This window comes from Trichechus manatus, unplaced genomic scaffold (genome assembly GCF_000243295.1).
Source record: "Trichechus manatus latirostris isolate Lorelei unplaced genomic scaffold, TriManLat1.0 scaffold00050, whole genome shotgun sequence".
In the NCBI taxonomy this organism is placed as follows: domain Eukaryota; kingdom Metazoa; phylum Chordata; class Mammalia; order Sirenia; family Trichechidae; genus Trichechus; species Trichechus manatus.
This window is the reverse complement of record NW_004443986.1, coordinates 6,619,331-6,641,880: the sequence shown is the minus strand read 5'-3', so window position 1 is coordinate 6,641,880 and position 22,550 is coordinate 6,619,331. Positions and strand designations below refer to the sequence as shown.

The following is a 22,550-nucleotide window of genomic DNA, read 5'->3' as shown; positions in this document are numbered from 1 at the left end:
CCTTTTCTCTCCTCTCCCGCCCTCTCCTCCCCTCCTCTTCCTCTCCTCTTCATGCTTTCTTTTCATTTGTACCAGAAAAGGTTTTCGATTTCTTTAAAAAATAAACTTCTTTGAAAAAAATGTCAAGGATTTGAAAGAAGAGTATGGAAAAAAAGAAGAGTAAAAGGTGAAGAGGGTGTGGTTAACCCATGAAGGAAAATAAGAAGTGAGGTTTAACAAAACTGGAAATGTAAACTGGAAGGTAGAACAGTCTCTGAATATGTCACTGGGAGCCTTGAGTCTGTGGAGGGATATGTGGTGTCCTGAGTTACAGGCTGCATGGGATAAGTGGCATGTGCTTAAGGAATTATTGCTGGGTCAGTCACTCACCAGCTATTTGACCTTGTTAGGTACGTTATGTCCCATTGCTGAGACTCAGTTTCACACTCTGCAAAATCTGATTTAATGTATTTATTTTTCTATGCTTTGATGGGACTAAGAAAATCATAGAGAATGTTGAGCCTCAGCAATGGGATATTTACAACTATTGCATGTTGATGCTTTTAGTTGCAATTTACCTGTTTTTATATTTGTAGTGTGTTGTATTATATTTTATAAATTATATTAAATTATACTAAATACCACAAATTATTTGTTCAATCATATTTTAAAGACTATTTTGGTCGATTCCAGTTGTTTTAAAAAATATAACAAACATTCATGTTTATACATTCTGACTCACATATGCAAAATTTTATTAGAGAAAATAACTGAGATTGGAATTACTAGGCACTAGGCTGTAAACATGGAGCCCTGGTGGTATAGTGGTTAAGAGTTCGGCTGCTAAGCAAAAGGTCGTTATTTCAAATTCACCAGCTGCTCCTTGGAAACCATATGGGGCTGTTCCACTCTTTCTTATAGGTCGCTATGAGTTGGAACTGATTTGACAGCAACGGGTTTGGTTTTGGTTTTTGGTTTAAGCTGTAAACAGAACCCTAGTGGCGCAGTGGCTAAGTACTAAGGCTGCTAACCAAAAGGTTGGCAGTTGGAATCCACCAGCTACTCCTTGGAAACTCTATGGGGCAAGTTCTACTCTCTTCTATAGGGTCCCTGTGAGTCGGAATCTATTGCAAGGGATTTGGGTTAGGCTGTAAGCACAGAGCAGTGATTGTGCAGTGGTTAAGCGCTCAGCTGCTAATCGGAGGTTCCAATCCATCTGCCCTCAGGGGGAGCAAGATGTCGCAGTCGGTTTCCCTAAAGATTTACAGCCTTGGAAACCTTTTGGGGCAGTTCTACTCTGTCCTATAGGGTCTCTACGAGTCAGAATTGACTCAGTGGCAATGGGTAGGCTGTAAGCATCTTTCCTGTGTTGTTAGTTGCCATGGTGTTGGCTCCTACTCTTGGCAAACTTATGTACAACATAAGGAAAATTTGTCTGGTCCTGTACCATCTTCATGATGATGGTATGTGTGTGACCACGTGGCTATTATGTCATTCTGTCTCACTGAAGGAGTTCCTGGTTTTTGCTGACCCTACATAATGCCACATGGTTTCTAAGTTGTACCAGCTGACATTTCTGCTTGCAGTGTCGGGGGTTTCCCTTTGCTCCATATTTTTGCCAACAATTGTTATTGCCAGATTTTAAAATGTTTGCAAATTTGGTGGGTGGCAGTTGTGTCTCACTTGATTTCATTTTGTACTTCTCTGATTATCAGTGAAATTGAGCATATTTTCATATATTTAGGGGTCTTTTATGTTTCCTTTTCTGAGAATTGCTTGTTCAGGTCTTTTTGAAAATGTTTTCTATGCAGTTGTTTACACTTTGCTTCTTGATTTGTAAGCATCTTTGATATAGCGTGGAATGTAATCCTTTTTCAACTGTATGTAATGGAAAGATGTTCTAGTTTTTGGCTTGTGCTTTTGCATTTTGTAAATGATGTTTTTTTGAGGTAGCAGATTTCTCATTTTAATTTTTTTTTTATGGTTTACATTGTGTGTACGTGTGTCTTGCATAGGAAATTCTTCACTTTCCAGAAAGTAAAAAGATAATTTTTTAGATTCTCTTCAAGTTTTCAAGTTTTGCTTTTCACTTTTAGGTCTTTAAATCTCTTGGAATAGATTTTTGTATATGGAATGTAGTAGCGCTCAATGTAATTTTTTTTTCTTTTTTGGCATGGATAACCAATTATCCCATCACCATCTATTCAATAATCAATCCTTTCCACACTGCTCTGCATGGTCACTGCTGTCATATATCAAGTTTTCATGTGAGAATGGGTCTGTTTTTGAGGTCTCCATTCTACCCCCTTGGTCTGTTTCTGTTCCAGTTGTACATTGCCTTACTACATATCTGTAATAAATGTTGGCATCACTTCCATCATACTCTTCTTCTGGATTGTCTTGAATATTAGCCCTTTGCTTTTATATATGGATTGTAAAACAGCTTAAGAAATTAAACACACACACACACACACACACACATATATATATATGACATGTTGTGATTTATCTTGGAACTACATTGAATGTATAAATTGGGGGAGAATTTCCAGTTTTGTGATACTAAGTCTTCCAATCATCAAGCACGGAATGCCTGTTTACTGAGGTTGCAACTTACTATTCTTTCTTTTTGTCCTTGGGATTTTCATTAGTTACTCTGTTATGGGACCAGTAATGCATTTATAAGTTTGTTTGTTGACATAAATTTAGGATTGGACTGTTTTTCAGTGGAGTGCTAGTACATATTTAGGATATCAATCCAGTATCCCACCATAATTAGAGAAACTAAGTAGATATTTTTACATACAGTTTTTTATGTAAATCTGTGGACCACTTTGAGTTTGTTTTCTCTGACAACCTATACATGCATGCTTACAAAAAATATGTACCTACTTACTTTGTAGGTGGAAAAATGATAACCAGTGCAAAAGCCCATTTTTGGTCGGAGGAATTTCACAAAGTAGATGAAGGAAATTTGATTGACATGGAAGCTCGAAACCTCTCAAAAAGTTGCAATATTACAGGTATAGGAATTTATAACTTTTATAATTTTTTATGTCAGATAACCAAATCCATCACCAGTAACTATTGAAGGTCTACCTGTAAAAAGTGCTACAGAATATTATAAGAATTATAAAATCCCAACCCTAGCATAGAAATACTTATCACTGTAAAGATGTGCAAAATAAAATAGCCAGCCAACAGAATACAAAAACATATTATGAGGAGGCAAAAATTCATTAGTAAATCAGTGGTATATGCAGTAAGTATATGTGAATGAAGTCTAGGGTAAACCAGATATCTGGTGGTTGGAGAGGGCTAAGAAATCTTCACAGAGTATATATGAATTGAACTGATCCTCAGGCCAAAATTAACTTTTAAGACAGTTGGGTGGGACTGGATTAGTAAGTGTGGAAATAAGAGAAATATTAGTTTTTAAAAAATGCATGTTCTAATTTTTAACATATGACAGAACACATTTCAGTGAAGATTATAGTTCTACATATATTGAACAATAACAAAAATATCTGACAGCCAACTTGAATTGTTTCTTTTATAGGACATCTGATAACTTGGTTGGCCATTTAGGTTTCCATTTTTTCTAAAGCAACATCAACTTTGCGAAGTCCAAAGGATTACCACCAGTATTTGTTGAGCAATGGCCAAGCATGAGTTGCTTTAAACATTAAAAAAAAAAAAAAAAATTAGAGATTCCATACATTGTGGGATATATAGCAATCCTTACTATAGAAACATGAATATTTTTAATGGGGTACTAATTCTTAAAACACTCAATCTCATAGTGGTAAGACCACTCTTTGCCATTGCAAGTGTCCAAAAACTCAATTAATTCCTTCAAGTAATAAACCAATGGTGGTCTGTTTTTCAAGTTCATATTATTAAAATTTACCAACGAAGCATTATCAGAAAATAATAAATGTTTAATTTAAAATTGTTTTTAGTTGTTAAAATGTGTTTAATATTTTTCACATATTGCATATTATCTGAAAATAAAAACATAAAATCAATAATTTCGATGTAATGAGATCACCTATTCAATGTTGAGAAAAAATCTGTATAATTGAATTAATCTGTTTGTTCAGAGGCGTGCTTTTGCAAAAATGAAACAAAGTAATAACGCATAAGTGGATGCTAGTCTGGTTTATTCTCAGGAATATATGTTAAGTTTATTACTATCTAAATTGATAAACATTTATTTGTTCAGTTTATAAATCATGATATTTTAAGATAAAATAACATTACATGTGTTCAAAATAACCTGGTAGAACAATTTTACTTTCTTCATTAGATGCAAATTTGACCAAATTTAACATTAGCTTTGTAGTAGCCATTAGACTGGAGATCAAAAAGTAAAATGAAAATTAAGTCTGGACTCTTTAAGCTATGGTAAAAATTAGACCTGGGTGTATCTCAGAATGCCATTTTATCTTTGTTTTGTTTTTGTTTAAATAACAAGAATGTCAAGACTCATGTTTGCTTCTCAATTGGCCAGATGCTTTTACCCTTCACGGCAATAATGTCTCCAAAGCTACAAATCCATTCTGGAATGAACTGTCGGCTTCTAACCCATTTTTGGACGACATAACTCAGCTAAGAAATAACAAGAAGAGTGATAATATTTCCATCTTGAAAGAAGATCCTTTTCTTTTTTTTAGAGAAATAGACACTGGAAATTGTCTTGATTCCTCTGGTGACGAACTTGATGCCCATCAATTGCTTAGAAAGTCTACCTCAAGGAAATCTAGAAAATCTAAAAGTGTTTCAGACATTTTGGACATTTTACATGATACAGCATATGCCCATCAGAGTACACTTAACTCTGACCAGATTCTGGTGCAAGACTTAGAATGGCTTCAGAATGATCGAGAGGCTTATAAAATGGCTTGGTTGTGTCAACGCCACCTGGCCCGCTCCTGCCTGGATTTGAATATAACCAATCAGAGTCCTGGATGGGCCCAAACACAAGTTGCAGAGACTGTCATTGTTTGTAAATTAAATCACCAAGGAGGGTCAGTACAATTACCTGAATCAGATATCACAGTTCATGTGCCCCAAGGTCACGTAGCTGTAGGAGAATTCCAAGAGCTATCCCTAAGAGCTTTTCTTGATCCTCCACAAACTCTTAACCATGATTTTTCCTGCACTGTAAGCCCACTGTTGGAAATCATGTTAGGCAACCTAAACACAATGGAAGCCATTTTGCTGGAGATGAAAATCGGGGCTGAAGTAAGAAAGGATCCTTTCAGCCAAGTCATGACAGAAATGGTGTGTTTACACAGCCTGGATAGAGGAGGGCCTTTCAAAGTGTTAAACAAGTGCTACATTTATAAAGACACCATTCAAGTTAAACTAATTGACTTGAGTCAGGTGATGTATTTTGTCGTTGCTGCACAAGCAAAAGCTATTCAGTCACCAGCTGCCACCATTTGCGATTATATCCACAAACCCATCTCCATTGGAATTTATGGACCCAAATATATCCATCCCAGTTTCACTACTGTTTTCACAGTTTGTGGACACAGTTATATGCCAAAAAAGCTCACAATTTCTAATATTAAAAGAGATAGAAAAAACATGTCTCCGGTTATATTTCAGCTCTGGGGGAAGCATACATTTTTACTTGACAAGCCACAAGTTTTAAGTATTTCTGTTTGTTCCTGTGATCCTAATTTTGAAGTAAAGGCAGAAGAAAGGAAAGTAATTAAACAGAAAGAGTTGCAGGCAGGTGAAGTAGTTCATCGACAATTTTTGTTTTCTTTGGTTGACCCCAGAGAAATGCACTCGTTTGTTTTCCGTATTCAGGTGGAACCTCCCAATGGTAGACCAGTTACACAGTTTTCTATCACTACACCTGATCCAGCCCCAAACCTAAAAAGGCTCTCCAAACTCCCAGGCCATTTGCAAGAGGAGACAGAACTCAAGCTGGCTCCTTTATTACCAAAAGTAGTTGCTAAATACCCCACATTTCAAGATAAAAAATTGAACTTCACCAACTATGGGGTAACCCTGAAGTCAGTGTTAAGACAAAACAAGATTGACTACTTACTTCAATATTTCAAAGGGGACACAATAGCTCTTCTTGGAGAAGGTAAGGTAAAAGCCATTGGACAGTCCAAAGTGAAAGAATGGTATGTGGGAATCCTCAGAGGTAAAGCTGGACTCGTGCACTGTAAAAATGTCAAAGTGATTTCAAAGGAACAAGTAATGTCTTTGTCAGATAGTGTATTCACAACGGGGAATCTTCTCGAACAAATAGCTCTGCCCTTTAAAAAACTGACTTATATCTACTCAGTTGTATTGACCTTGGTGTCAGAAAAAGTTTATGACTGGAAAGTTTTAGCTGATGTCCTAGGTTACTCACATTTCACGCTGGAAGATTTTGATGGAATGCAAGCAGAGAAAGAATCAGAAAAAGTTTCTCACGTTGTAAAGAAGTTAAAGGAAGATTGTCATTCAGATAGAAATATGAGGAAGTTTCTTTACGAGCTTATTGTGGTAAGTATTGCTTGATCACAGTAATTTATTTACCTTAGACAATTAATACCTTTATTAACTTGGCAATGTTTATAACTAAAGATATGAGAAGACAAGGTAAAAAATTATCAGTAGTCTCAAATAAATTGAAGCTACTTTAAAGCAAACATAGAGCTTTCCCTACAAGGTCATATAATTTGTTTCTTGAGTTTGAGATCCAATTGTGTTTTTCCCAGAAAATAGGCCCCTGAGGATCATCTTTTATAGGAAGGTTTAAAAGTCTGTCTGTGCAACACATCATAGTTAAAAGATTTCTTCGCTTCCTTTTGCAAATATTTAGATAGTTCCAGTAACATGACAAGTAAATAACAGCAAACAAACAAAATTATTTAACCTGGCCATTACTTTAGGTTCACTTTTCAGTGGTCTTTAAAAATATTACCAGTGTCCTTTATCATGGAGCCCTGTTGGTGCAGAGGTTAAGAACTTGGCTACTAACCAAAAGGTTGGCAGTTTGAATCCACCAGCCGCTCCTTGAAAACCTTACGGGACAGTTCTGGTCTGTCCCATAGCGTTGCTATGAGTCGGTATGAACTCAACAACAACAGGTTGCTGTTCCTTTATTTTAGCAATTTAATATTCTTCTTCTGTATGCAATGCATCACATCCCAGAACGTGATTTCCCTAATTCTGTTCTTAACGCTCATGTTTTAGTAGGACTTTCAAAGTCGATTGTTTTCAGCATAGTTTTCACCACCATGTAAAGGTTAGTGGAGAGTTACAAAAAGGTAAAGAACTGTTTAGACTTAAAAGTAGAAATTCAATATTTTACAAAAGTGAAAAACCAAAACAAAAGAACAAACAAACAACAACAAAAGAAAACCTCAAGGGCGTATTTCTTAAAACTGTTAAAATATGAATGTATAAATAATAATACGGACAGCTGACATTTTCCTAGTGTGTGTGTTTGGCACTGTGCAGGACACTCTATAAGCACTATCTCGTTTAGCCATTATCTCTACGAGGCAAGTGTAACCAGTATCTTCACCTTACACATAGAGGAAACTGTGTCTTAGGAGGATTGAGCAACGTGTCTAAGTTTGCACAATTAGTCTCAGAGATGGGATTTGAGAACTTTTTGTCTCCAAAAGCATTCTTTGAACCCCTATGCCTTCCTGACACAAATTCAAGTATACGTGTGTGTGTGTCTGTGTGTAATATGTTTGTGTGAGAACATGTGTTGACGTATTTAGGAAATAACTGCAAGGCTGGGACCCTATAAAAAATGAGTGAGATACACAGGTAGGGTCATATAGAAGAGGAAGGTTTTAATCAAGGTGCAAAAGGAGGGGAGAAAATTATGGGGAGGAATTCAGTCTGTGACATTAACATTAATTGAGACAATGAAGAAGTATGTATGTATAAACATTTCTTCTTCAGTTATTTTGATGATTCTACAATAATATCGAAGGAGCCCTGGTGGCGAAATGGTTGAGCGCTCGGCTACTAACTGAAAGGTAGGCAGTTCAAACCCACCAGCTGCTCTGTGGGAGAAAAGACCTGGCAATCTGCTCCAATAAAGATTACAGCTCAGGAAACCCTATGGGGCAGTTCCACTCCGTCCTATAGGATTACTATGAGTTGGAATCGACTGGATGGCACGTAACAACAACAACAAGACAATGGTATTGATCAAGATTAAGTGTTAAAAGCCCTAATATCCAGTTGTTAAGTGGATAGCTTTATTATGGTGTTTCAGGCCAATAAACATTCATAAAAAGATATTTGTGGCTTTCAGAGCTGATGCTTGAGACTTTACAAAAATGTCATGTTTCACTCTTACCTAATCCTGGCCATTCAGAGCCATTGGAGACTGAATGTTAGTGGTTGTTCTACGCATGTATTTTGTAACATCTCATTCTCTCTCATGTTCAGTATGTACCTATAAAAGTTTGAAAAATAAAATTGTTTCCTTGTTTCTCTTAGTGGCTTAAAAAAAGTTATTTGGCCAAATGATCTTAAAGCTTCAGCCTGATCATGCCTAGTGGATGTTGGGGTATGATAATTCATAGAGTACCTTGGGTAGCTAAGTAGGCAATGCTGGTGAGAGAGCCTATTCAAGGGAGCAGTTCCTAAGATGGCAGGAGAACTCATACTGTGCCTCAGTGGACGTTTCAGGATTTCTGTATAAAGGAGCTTAGGCCTGGCTATCTGACCGGAAGGTGATGAAGAGTGGGGAATGGAGGTCTACCCTTGAAATTACATTTGAATAGTAAGTATACATTTTTCTTGGACTGTGTATTTATTTGAGGTGGCTGGAAGGGAGATGATAAAGATTGTGGGGTCTAAGTCTCCTAGTCATCTCTAAACATTGACACTGGCTGTCCGTATATACTTGACACTTGACACTTTCTAAAGCATTTTAGCATCTGATTCAACCAACTCATAACCATCATGGGGATTAAGTGGGGTGGTAGTACTACTGTATCCATTTTATAAATCAGTAAATAGAAATATTTTATGATTCACTTAAAGTTTCGTACATGTGGAGCTGGATTTTAAACTCAGATTTTATGACTTCACATGCAGATCTCTTTTTTCTCTAGAACAAGAAACTAGAGTAACTATAGGTAAACCCACTCTATAGTTTACTACAAGAACCTCTAGGGTCTTGCTGAACCAATATAGTCTATGTTTAAAAATTATAGGTCAAGTATAGTCCTAGTAGTGTGCTTCCTTGGGAATGAACACTCTTATGGGCACATCTTATTTATAGAGTGTGTCCTTACTTGATTGTTGATTCTTACTTGCTGTTTAATATTAGCAGATAAAGCTTGTAGGAACCATTAAATAAGGAGAGACTATCAAATATGTTTATTTGCTTATTTAAATAGAGAAAAAGTATAAATAGATATAATCCCGTGTTTTTAACATGTATTCAAGGCAAAAGAGAAACTCGTAGACTTATTTACAACGTGCTCGGTGAGTGACAAAGCACAGATGCCTGATTAAGGAGGAAAGAATCCGACAATTTTCCATTTTGCATTGTATAAGACTAAGTACTTTAGTATCTTGTGGTTATATTTAGCACCATTATACTGGTGGCAAAGGGAAATAGTTGAATTTTTTAAAGTCATAGTCATCAATAGCTTTGTTCAAAGTTGTAGGAGTATCTCATTTTTATGCAATAGGCATGACCCTGGGAAGTTTTAAATCTAATTTTGATGAAAAATAAAGTAATGTTTATCAGCACCAATGTGCTCACTATTTGGAGAAATCTTGTAGCTAGTCATTTGGTAAGGCAAGGAATTAACTTTTGTAGAATGCATACTCATCCCTGAATTGATAAATCATAGACAGCTAGAACCTCAGGGTACCTTTGGAAGTGTCTAGTTCAGCTTTCTTCCTCACAATTAAAAAATTAAGTAACATATTAGTTAAGTGGATTTGGCCAAGGCTCCATAATTACTCAGTCACAGAGTTGCTCCTAGGTTTCCCCAGTTCTAGTCTACTTGTGTCTGCTGTGCTTTCCTTGTTGGATTTGTTAAACTTGAATCTAACTTCCTGAGTTTTACAAAATTCAAATTAATGAGTGGTGAAAAGAGGACTCCACTTTCTAGAATGTGTATACGAAAGTTTTAATTTATAGGATCAAGCCTCAGTTAGTTGCTTTTGATAATTAAATATAATTTTTTGATCATTCATTCTTCCTTATTGCAGGCTCTGCTGAAGATGGATTGCCAAGGGTTAGTAACACATCTCATCCAAGAGGCTGCTATTCTAACTTCTGCTGTCAAGCTTGGGAAAGACTGGAGGGAACTAGCTGAAAAGTTAGTAAGACTAACAAAGCAACAAATGGAGGCATATGAAATTCCTCACCGAGAGAAATCTGGAGACGTTGCTGTTGACGTAAGATTTTTGCTTGTCTAATTTGATAGTGAAAAATCACAGATCCAGTAAAGCAAATGTAACCTGCCCAGCATACATGTAATACTTGGGGGAGTATCCTAGAGGATCCACTCACCAAAGTCACTGCCTCCGTTAACCCATTGATATTATAAGAGATAAACACATTTCACTCTTCAGAGGACGACACCCTTCAAAATATATTTATGTTTCTAGTATTGGATTACATATTAATATGGCTTTTGATCAAATGAATTGACAAAATTGGCAAGCTAGCTAGTTAGTAGGCAGGACTATAAAGACTTGGGGCATAAAAAGGTAAATTTTGAAGGGGAGAGACGGGGCCAAGTCAAGACAAGGGAGTAGGATATAAGAAAGGTGCTTGGTGACAGGAAGCATAAAGCGATTAAATGGTATAGAGTCACTGGAAATGGGAAATAGTGATATCTAAGAGCTTCATTATTTCCTTCACAATTTTGCTTATGATAAGAATTATAGCCATTAAATACAGAATGACAGCACTTAATACAAAGTAATTGTTTACCATGTAAATGTTTTCATTGATATTAAAACAAATGTATATTTTTAGGCACAGGTTAGATAGGTATTTTCTTTGGGTTAACATATAGAAATGTGAATCAGTTTTTAACTTTAAAAAATATTCCAGTGATGACCGCATGTCAAATGTTCTTTACCCATCTTTCAAATGAGAGTAGGCATTTTCAAGATATTTTAATTTGAGAAAATCTTCTCTGACTAGATGATAACTTAGTAGGAGGAAGTTTGTCCCACTTCCTTTTTGGACATATTGTTAGTTGCTGTTAGGTGCTGTCTAGTCATTTCGACTCATAGTGACCCTATAGGACAGAGTAGAACTGCCCCATAGAGTTTCCAAGGAGCAGGCGGTAGATTCGAACTGCCAACCTTTTGGTTAGCAGCCGAACTCTTAACCACTGTGCCACCAGGGCTCTATTTTTAGCCATAGAGCTAGGTATTCATTTTCGAGAATTTCTTTTTACTTGAAGCTACTATGCCAGCTGGAGCAGGACAAGGCAACCTTTCCATGAAGAGTGTTGAATCAGATCAAGTCAGTGGCAGTCTCAGCAGGCAGCTTCTGGAATCCAGGAATGTGGCTCTCCAGCCAGGGCTCCTCTACAAAAAAAACACTCTTTACTCAAGAGCAGCAAAGATTGAGGACATACTACTTCTCCCTCATAGATTACATTTATCTCAATAAACTTAGAAGGGTACTACAAAATACAAATCAGCAGAATGTAAAATAGAGTGCAGTGCACTCACGATGAACTCAAATGTGTATTAAATGAGCTGAAAGTTGAAAGGAAAAATGAACAATATTATTAGGGATATACTATTCTGATTCAAACAGTTCAGTTAACTGATTAAAAAGTTGTCTAATCAAAATCAGGACTTTTGATTTTCTTAATAAGGCTCTGTTTTTTTAAAAAGGTTTTGTTGAGAGGGTGATCAAAGAGTTATTTATTCTGTCAGCCTTTTTAAGCATCTGGTTCCTCTCTAATTGTGGTTGTTTATAGTTTGTCTTTCCCCAAATTTTTATGGACGCCGACGAACAGCCTACTTTTCCATTATTTACTTTTGCACAGTCCAAACCACAAATGACTAAATCTATGCCTGAGGCTGATAAATACTCTGAAGCAGAAAGGAAAGCCCCTAGGTGTCTTTCTAGGGGCTATAGTTCAATTTCCTGTGATTAACACTAAGTCGGCCTTCTGATTCATGCTATTAAATACTTAAGAAAAATTCATGGTATATTGCACCCAAATAATCTGTAGGAATGTTTTCTTTTTTGGCCACTTAAACTAAAGAAAAAGATATACTAGTTTCCCTCTCCATGAATGAATCAGCATATACAATTTTCTCCCATTGGAAGCTGATGATTCTTAAATATAATCAATTTACAAGTCATGTAGATTCAGGAACCTTACAGAAATTAACTTATTTAATCCTTTCAACAAAAGCCTGTTGGGCAGATACTAATATTATCTGAGATGTAGAAAGGCTAAGTAACTTGCTTAAACATGGATAGCTAGAAAATCACAGGACTGTATTTGGAATACAGGCCTTTCATTGGCTCAGGAACCTAAGTATTTACCATTATACTCTAATGCCACCCTCTCTAAATCCAAAATGATGCCCCAGTGGGAGGGCCAGGGGGTGCTGTCGGGGCTGGGAATTTAAGCAACTCATTTCAGTTTTTCTTGTTCCTCTTCTCAGGCCATGTTTTGATACCAAAATTTACCTCAACGTTTTTTATCAAGCCTCAAACTAATTAAAATATAGAGAATATTAGTAGTATGGATCGTCATATTTTTCTTGAGTACTTTTGGCCATTTCTTATGCTTTTCTAAAGAGAAGAAAAGTCTCTCTTTGGAGATTTCTGAGAATGTCATTTTTTGAAATTAAACATCTCCCCAAATTAAATTTTAAGAAATATTATTCAACTTTTTAAATGACATTGCATTTGCTACATAGAAGCAAAACTCGAAATTTGATTCTAAACAAAGTATATTTTTCAGAGTATTTCTTTTGAAAGAAAAATTATGCTATACAAAGGTGTGATCATTGCCAAGATTTTCCTGTGAAAGTTAGTGAAAATTCATTGACATTTTTTTCTGAAGATATTTATAAGTTTAACTTTAATAAGTCTTTAAAATATTAGAAAAATACACCATTTCTTAAAACTCAGATTTCACAAGGTGAAATTCTGGGAATTTCAGTGCTAAGATATGTTGTTGTTAGTTGTTATTGAGTCGATTCCTTCTCATGGTGATCCCATGTGTGCAGAGGAGAACTGCTCCATAAGGTTTTCAAGGCTGTGACCGTTCAGAAGCAGATCTCCAGGTCTGTCTTCCAAGGTGCCTCTGGGTAGGTTCAAATCTCCAACCTTTTGGCTAGTAGTTGAGCGTGTAAATGTTTGTGCCATCCAGATACTCTTGTGCTAAGATATACACGGACCTAAATTGGCTATTCTTCACTTAGCCTTCTTGGAATTATTGTCATATATAACAATTAATTTCCCTAGCAGTTACCTCCCATTGGCAACCCTGCCTACCAATAAAGATTATGCACTATCTTATTCTATAAGAACATTTATTCATCAAGGACCCCAAAGGTTCACTTCCCTTTCCAAGTTACCTTCTAACTACGCCAATGCACTCCACCTCCACCACAGACACCAATAGGCTTGTTGAGGCTGATTTCTTTCCTGACCTGTCAGAACGAGCCACCCTCCTGATGGAAGCCCAAGGAAGTCAACATCCCTAATCGTACATTTTTTCTTCTCAAAAACTACTCACCTGTAGAAAGTTATAATTGGCACGATATGTTTGTATGTCTTTTTGTAATTAACACTTAATCAATGAGGATCTCTTTGTGTGTTCTATGTTCTAGCAACAACCTTTGTTCCTCCTCATTTTTCTGACTGGCATCTGTAGGGTTTAGGGCACTTCATTGGAAGTCTAGATTAAAGATGGGGAAGTAGGTAATCCTCAAAAAATAATCTTATTTTTTTATAAGTTAGTCGAAGATTCTATACGAATTTTTTTTTAAACTTGTTTAGTATCTTTCATAGGTATCTTTGTCCTCGGTATTTAATATTTATCTGTGCACATAACAGATTTTCAGGGTTTACCAGTTCTCAGCAATGGCTTAAGAGCTACAAAATTAGAAACAGAATGAAGGATAAGATTTTTTGTTGTTGTTCTCCCTAAAGCCTAGTTTCCCTTTAACCTGGTAGTGGGGTTAAACTGTTAATATTTGAAACTGTTATAATTTTTTAAAGAAGTATATGATTGAAGCTAAAATAAGTGAAAATAACTAACAAAAATGATAATAAGAAACCAAACCTGTTGCCGTTGAGTCGATTCCAACTCATAGTGGCCCTATAGGACAGACCAGAACTGCCCTATAGGTTTTCCAAGGTTGTAAATCTTTATGGAAGTAGACTGCCACATCTTTCTCCTGCAGAGCGGCTCCTGGGTTTGAACTGCTGACCTTTCGGTTAGCAGCCTACCTCTTAACCACTGTGCCACCAGGAATCTTCAAAAGAAAAAAGATAATAGTTGTTGTAATTTATTGAGTGTTTACTGAATGTCAGATATTTATTATAAATATTTTTTGTTACAATATCTTTTATTTCAAAAAACCCTGTAGGGAAAACATTGTAACCACCTACTTTTAATAGATAAACAAACCGGGTGAATGCATTTGTATAAGTTATCCAGAGTCACGTGGTTATTAAGTGACAGAATTAGGATTTGAATCCAGGTTTGTTTTATACAGACAAACCAATCTGTTGTCTGTTTGTGTTTATACACAGTCATAACCACTTTAATATGCTGAAAGTCCTTTCAGAATTAACTAAGGGAGGGGAAAAAAAAGAAGAAGATGAAAGAAAGTGTAAAAGAGCAGTTAGGAAATGCTTCCTAGTCCTGAAGGATGGCTAGTGTTTGAATAATTGGAGAGGACTAGTAGGGGATTTTGGAGTGTTGGTGGCACAGTGGTTAAAAGCACAGCTACCAATCAAAAGCTCAGCAGTTCAAATCCACCAGTTGCTCCTTGGAAAGCCTATGGGGTCACTACGAGTTGGAATCGATTCAATGGCAAAAGGTTTGGTTTTAGTGGGGGGATTTCAGTGTTTCTGGATACCAAAGACTTCTGGAGACCATTGAGGAGAAGGTATGGACTGTAGGAGGTGGTTTATCTTAGTAATTATTGGGTGATGTGGTTGAATGTATTCATCTGGGTTGATAACCTACACATTGTCATTGAATGACTGCCACAGCAAAAAGACGAAGATTCCTGGTCTGGATTACTGTTCCAGTTCTACTCTCATTGATTAGCCATATTTCCTTGGGCAAGTTATTTGATTTTTCTGGGGTTAAGTTTTTGTTTGTTTACTTTTAATTTGTAAAACTAATAATACTATCTTGCTTATTGGATGTTTAGAGAATTAAATGAGATAATATATGTGAGTGAAATATTTGGCACACTGCTTTGCACATTGTAATCTCTAAATACATATTACCTATTACTTCAATGAAGAAAAGGAGGAAGAGATGAATTTGGTAACTGAGTGACACTGAGCAATTTTGGAAAGGGGAACTGTCATAGTCATCTAGTGCTGCTATAACAGAAATACCACAAGTGGAAGGCTTTAACAAAGAGAAGTTTATTTCCTCACAGTCCAGTAGGCTATAAGTCCAAATTCAGGGCGTCACCTCCAGCGGAACACTTTCTCTGTCGGCTCTGGAGGAAGGTCCATGTCATCAATCTTCCCTTGGTCTGGGAGCTTCTCTGCACAGGAACCTCAGGTCCAAAGGACACGCTCTGCTCCTGACACTGCTTTCTTGGTGGTATGAGGTTTCCATGTGTCTCTGCTCACTTCTCTCTTTTATATCTCAAAAGAGATTGGCTTAAGACACTATCCAATCTTGTATACCTCATGAACATAACTGCCGCTAATTCATTTTATTAGATCGTAGTGATTGAATTTACAACACAAAAGGAAATCACATCAGATTACAAAATGGTACACAATTATACAATACTGGGAATCATGATCCAGCCAAGTTGACAGATATTTTTGGGGGACACAATTTAATCCATGACAGGAAAAAAATAGAGTAATATTTTAATAATATGGTTGAGAGAAACTACAGAAAGAATGTAGGTAAGGGAGCAGTCAGCGATGATTTCAAGGCCTCTTTCTGAGAAACTGGTAATGCATCGAGAAAAATGAGAAAAAGTCTTGACTGGTCAGCTTTTTCTTACCAGCTTAATAGAATTTAATTTTCCTTGGAAAGATCTCTCATGGAAAAGCAAAAGAAATGTCTTTGGACTATTAGGTTTTTCTGGCTCATGTGACAACTCCTGCGTTCTGTTTAATGGGATGTCTCATTGCCCAGGTATTAATCTGGGCCTGGTTCAGTTCTAGCCTTGGTACTTGAAGCTGTAGTTTGCTGTTCTTTTACAGTAAGAAATATATTTACAGATTTCTAAAGAAGGAAAAAATATTATATGGAAGTTCATCTACCAATGGTTAAGTGCATAGAATGATTTCTTAAATCTTCATTATTTATAACAGGGATTTGGCATGGTGACATAATATTTAGATTACCGTAGTCTACTTTGTGCTATACTATAACACTCATTTCTAAAATATTTAGTTCCAAAAAGATATTCAATTTTTGACATGAAAGAAGAAAACAAGGGCATCACATTGCCATTCCTGGGGTAACATATTGTATTCCTGTGATCTTTGCTTTAATTCCAAATTATATGTCTCAATACCACACTGAAAATCAAATAGAAATACTAATCACATTATAATAAATACTTAAAATTTTAGTTAATTTATACTTTTGTTTTTAGTGCATAATTTAGCTAAATTATAAAGATATTTTAAAATGGATTTTGAGACAATAATATTTGATTTAGATTTTAGGTTTATTATTATGGAACACAGCCAGGAAAACCAAAGTCCAGCTGACTTTAAGAGCTAAACCAGTATATAATAAAATTGCTTAATAATGAAATAAATTTGTGTCAGTATTATAGCACTATAGTCTCACATTGGTAGTTAGGTGACCTGGATTCTTTTCCTGAATGTTTGACTGTGGTTATATATTTAACATAAAACTCAACCAACAGCCCTGGTTAGCATTAATTGATCACCTAGCATGTGCCAGAAATCTCCACATGTATTTCTCTGTGTAATTGGCAATGCTTTTTGGCATAGGGTACACTCCCCCCTCCCCCACTTTACAGAATGGGGAAAAATAAGATCTGGAGCAAATAAGTCTAGAGTCTAGATTTGAACCCAGGACATGTGCCTCCAAATCCAGAGCTCTTACCATTGTATTATTTCTCTCAGTTTCTTTAATAGTTACATTGAAAGGATGGATTGAAGAAACCTAAAGTTTTTTCAACTTTAACGTTCAAGTGTCTCTACTAAGATTTGGTTGGGGTGGGGAGGAGCGGAGCAAGGTTAGGAGGGCGGAAGGGAGAGGTGGTGAGGAGGCAGCACGTTATTCTTCCAAGAATTGGTAGGAATGGCTTGACCAGCAGGTTTTTCTGTGTTGTTAGGCAATTTTGAACAGACGCACTAGCAAGAGATGGGTCCTCTGTCTTCCTCTGGCTCATTCTTAATGCCAAGTGATTATTCCCAGAGCAAAAAGAGCTGACTATCCCTAAACAGGCTTTTCCTAGAGAACTTTACAACTTAACTAAGCACCATTTCCCTTCCAAAGAAATAGCGACCCCTGATGTGTTAGCCTCCCTTATCCACTGAAGGTAACAATAGCCTCAGCTTCAATAACAGTCATTTTCTTACCATTTACTGGCAATGTAAGACCCATCAAAACTGAAAGTGATGTGCTGAAGATAGAACACACGTAAAAATCATTAATATAACAAATTTGCCTTCATACTTCTTCAGCTAATGGTACTTAAAATGAAACGTTACTCCTATAATTTTTTGAGGAGAGTAGGGGGATTATTAATCCTTTAATGTCTCAAAATGCAATTACCCAAAGGTAGTTAAAACCAATTGCATTCTTTATGCTACTCATACTTTGAGCTAAAAAAAGGCATAGAAAGTGAGGCTCAGATCTGAATTGCTTTTATGCATGTCGTATTGCATTATCTAGTGCATTATCTAATGAGTTTTATTGGCTTCTGGAAATAAGCACCCTGAATTTGGAAAACTTGATTTTTATTGTATTCACTTCTCTTGGCACCACGCTTCTTAGTTTTTCATTACTCCCTTACCTTTTATTTTGTCATCTGATACCGAGAAGATAAACCAAAGCAAAGAAATATTCCTCCCCATAAATGCTGGGACTTTGGAAAACTGTTCAATTTGACAGATTAAACACTTACTGATGTTGCTGCCCTTTATATTTAAAGAGATTAAAGCACACAGATGAGAAATGAACAACTCTGTGCTTTTATCAGCCTCATACTTCCTATTCAAGGGATGAATCCATTACACCACTAAGTCAAGGCAAAAGAACAATGCCTATGGATCACATATTTGTGATGGGGATGAGAAATCTGGGAGAACTTGTTCAGTGGTTAAGAACAATTCAACAAAAAGAAACCCTTGGGAACATGTGTTTGTTTTGATTTGTCAAAACATAAGTGCAGAGCATCTGCATATCTTGCCTTAATCATAACATTGAGCAAGAGCGGAAGAACTATTTTTAAAACACTGACTAGATAGATAACATAAACCTGGAAGAGATCTTGGCAGTCCTCGACTCATTTCCAGCTTTTGGAGACTTTACTTAAGCCGTCCCAGAAAGAATATTGTTTATTCTACCTATTTTATTTCTTCAGTCATTTCCATAGAAAAGAACTCCATTTTCTCTTTAATTTATGACAGTGTTTAGAATCCTTTGTGGCCTAATGTCTACCCTACTTTTGGACATACTTTCATAAAGTCTATAGTTAATTAATGTATGCAAGTTAGCTCTTATGTCTTTGATAGCATAGTTCACTTGCTGAGTAAGAAAACTAGAATGACATAAGATAATAAGAAATGCTGAAATAATAGAAGTGTATTTAAGGGATAGAGTCCAAATGTTCTATACCTATGCCACAAAGGACAAAAAACTAATTAGACTATTTATTGCATTTAAGAAAGCTGGACTTTTGTCAGGCCTTTTAAATCAAAACTCAAGATAAAACCTAGCCCAAACCTGTTGCCATGGAGTTGATTCCAACTCATGGCAACCCTATGTGTTACGGTGGAGAACTGCTCCATAGGGTTTTCTAGGCTACAATCTTTATGGAAGCAGATCGCCTGGGCTTTTCTTCCACAGTGCCACTGGGTGAGTTTGAACCACCAACCTTTGGTTACCAGTCCAGTGCAAACCTTTTGCACCCCTGGCAGAAATGTGCTCATTAAGGGAAAACACAGCTCCTGAAATTTAGTATCAGTGCATCAGTTCATGAGAAGCCCTCCACCAATGGTTTAACGCTCGCCTGCTGACTGAAAGGTCGGTGATTTGAACCCAACAACCTATCCGCAGGAGGAAGATGTGTCAGTCTGCCTCTGTGAAGATTACAGCCTTAGAAACTTTATAGGGCAGTTCTACTCTGACCTATAAGGCCTCTATGAGTTGGAATAGACTCAACGGCAATCAGTTTGGGATTATTGATGCGTCAGCACATAAATTTATCATAAGTACAAAAATTTGGACATCTTTTGATCCCACTCCTTGTCCAGTTCTCTGGATACTTGTACCCTTAATTAAGTACTCCAACTCCATAATGATTCTAATACGATTCTGTGCTGATAGTTTCTGTCTAGAGGAAGTTAATCTTTCTTCTTGGGCATTTTACATGTGCTATGTCTTTAATCCTCAACAACTCTAAATTCTATATTTGTCAAAGTTAGGATTCATACCTAAATCTCTTTTTCATTGTAGAATATTATTTTTTACAGATTTTTTTGTGTTTTAAAAAAGCCTATATTTTCCTTTGCTTCTACACAGTGGTTAAGTGTTACAGCTGCTAACCAAAGGGTCAGCAGTTCAAATCCACCAGCTGCTCCTTGGAAACCCTATGAGCCAGTTGTACTCTGTTCTGTAGGGTCACTATGAGTCAGAATCAACTTGACAGCAAAGGGTTTTTCTCTCTAGTTCCATATCTCTCTTCCTTTAACATTCAAGTTTAAATACGACCCATTTGTTCTCCTGCTTTCATTTCTTTGGTACTTGCTCATTCCTGCAGTATGCCTTCCAGCACTCTCTTGAAACTGTCTTTTTAAGGTTACCAAAGGCCTAGTAATTGCCAAAGTCCTGGCTTTTCTCAGATCTCCTTCATATCTCCACAGTACTTCATGTTTGAGGTAGTGGGGGAGGTAAGAGAAAGAGGGATGCCCTCAATTATAACGCTGGTAAATATTTAACAACCAGCTCTCCAATGGGGGGAAAAGCCCTGAGTTATAGCTTCTGCCAATTTGTACAGTGGTGTAAATACTCCCAACATAGATGATTTTAAACTACCAATGTGATCTCACTGAACAGGAAGTTGGCAGACTACAGAGACATTCAGCTCTGGGAAGCTGGTGTGGGCTGGCTTCAACACACCACAAAAAGTCTTTTTTGCGATGTTCTTCGTCCTTGACTTTTGCAACATGAAGCATTGTTTTCTATCTCTCTGACTCCAGCTTCTTGCCATCCTTTCACTACTTGTGACTCTTAATTGTAGACTTACTTAAGAATTAAATTGTCATCTCTTTATTCCCTTCTGTGAAGTTTTCCTCTGCTCTCATGCTTTTCACCATCACCGTGGCATGAATGACATTAAACCCCGGACTGTTCCCTGGGAGGTCATCTTCCCATTGCAATTTCTTCTCAGATACCCCTCCTTTACTGCACACTCAGTAGGGCTAAAACAAGACTACTTACCTTGCCTTCACCAAAAACAAGCAAAAAAACCCACCACTTTACTCCGCATTCTATTAAAAAAATATTAAATGCAAACCACGTGACACTTCATGAGGTGCTTTGGATGACAGACTTGGAGATTATTATCTATGTGTAATAGATACAAATTGTATCTATATTTACAGAGAACTTGATTAGTTTACCTAAATTGATCCATCTAATAGGTGATGGAACTCATTTGAACACAGCACTCAGATATCAAAAACACTTCTTTCTATTACACTGTCTATAGTGTCTCTCCGTCAATACAACTATTTTTTTTTTCTGTCACAGATTTAAAGTATTCATTTTTTTTTTACTTTTCTTTACCATTATTAATTATCAAATCCTGTTTCTTCATACACTGGGACAGAGTTTATGCAAGTAGCTATTTTCCTTCTATGCCACAGCTTCTAAAAGCAAAGAATCGTGCTATGTTTGTCAGTTTATTCCTTGCTGTAAACAAAATTCCTTGCAGTAGTGGGTACTCAATAAAACTTGATCTACAATATATGAAATAATTAATTAAAAACTATTTATTTCTGAACGTTTTTGTTGTCTTTATGCTGCAAGAGTTTTCCTCTGTCATCTGTGTTGAGAGCTACCACTGATGTTATATATAGCATCAAATTCTACACTGAAGAAATATCCAGGCTTAGTTTGCTTCAAAGAGGAACAAAAATGGGATACAAACAAAAGATGTTCGTATTTTAGTACAAATCATGAAGTTTACCACTGCTTTGGTATTTTCATTCCGAAGCTGTTGTACTTATTTATAACCAGTTATGATTTAGACTCTAGGGAATTCCAAATGAGTTTACAGCAATAGCCCTAGGGGAATTCTGGGAAATCTCTTCACACCTTCAGAAGGCTTGATTAGAATCCAGAACTCAGCAATCTATACAAGCTTCTCTAAGTTTCGAGAGCTGGCTGCACTGCTCTGTTATCAGTAAGAACTGTCAGATGTGAGGGGTTATTTGGCTTCTGCATAAGGGCGTGGGGAGATTTGTCATTGGGCCTCTTCTGAATCTGCAACTGCAAATTTCTGTGTCACCAGGGCGTATTTCCTTCCCCCAGCAGCACCCAGCGGCTGCTTCATGATTGAATGTGCCCTGGGGCTTTTCTATACATAGCAATTCACAGCACTGCAGCCAGATAAGTGATGAGAAGCTTTTCTACCCAGGAAAGTCAGTGGGGCTATTTAAACTGCACCGGACTATGAAAGTATTTTTTTAAACTTTATTTTGTTGTTGTTGTTGTTGAGAATGCACACAGCAAATCATACACCAATTCAACAGTTTCTATGTGTACCATTTTTCAACGCCCAGGGAAGCAGCCGTCAAGAAATCAGATGGTGCATTGCATCGGACAAATCTGCTGCAAAAGACCTCTTTAAGTGTTTAAAAGCAAAGATACCACTTTAAGGACTAAGGTGCACCTGACCCAAGCCATGGTGTTTTCAATCACCTCGTATGCATGCAAAAGCTGGACAATGACTAACTGAGACCAAAGAAGAATTGATGCCTTCGAATTGTGGTGTTGGCGAAGAATATTAAATATACCATGGAGTGCCAGAAGAATGAACAAATCTGTCTTGGAAGTACAGCCATAATGCTCCTTAGAAGCAAGGATGGCAAGGCTTCATCTCAAATACTTTGGACATGTTATCAGGAGGGACCAGTCCCTGGAGAAGGA

The 22,550-nt window shown here is 36.7% G+C and overlaps 1 protein-coding gene across 1 annotated transcript in view; it reads left to right on the top strand.

The window, feature by feature from the left end:
* Positions 1-1,390: 1,390 nt before the first annotated feature.
* Positions 1,391-22,550, top strand: part of MACC1 (MET transcriptional regulator MACC1) — a 24,060-nt gene continuing 2,900 nt past the window's right edge. The window contains exons 1-4 of the mRNA XM_004377438.3: positions 1,391-1,442; positions 2,883-3,002; positions 4,457-6,495; positions 10,195-10,383. Coding sequence (XP_004377495.2) covers positions 1,391-1,442; positions 2,883-3,002; positions 4,457-6,495; positions 10,195-10,383 — 2,400 coding nt within the window. The remainder of the gene's footprint in view (positions 1,443-2,882; positions 3,003-4,456; positions 6,496-10,194; positions 10,384-22,550) is intronic.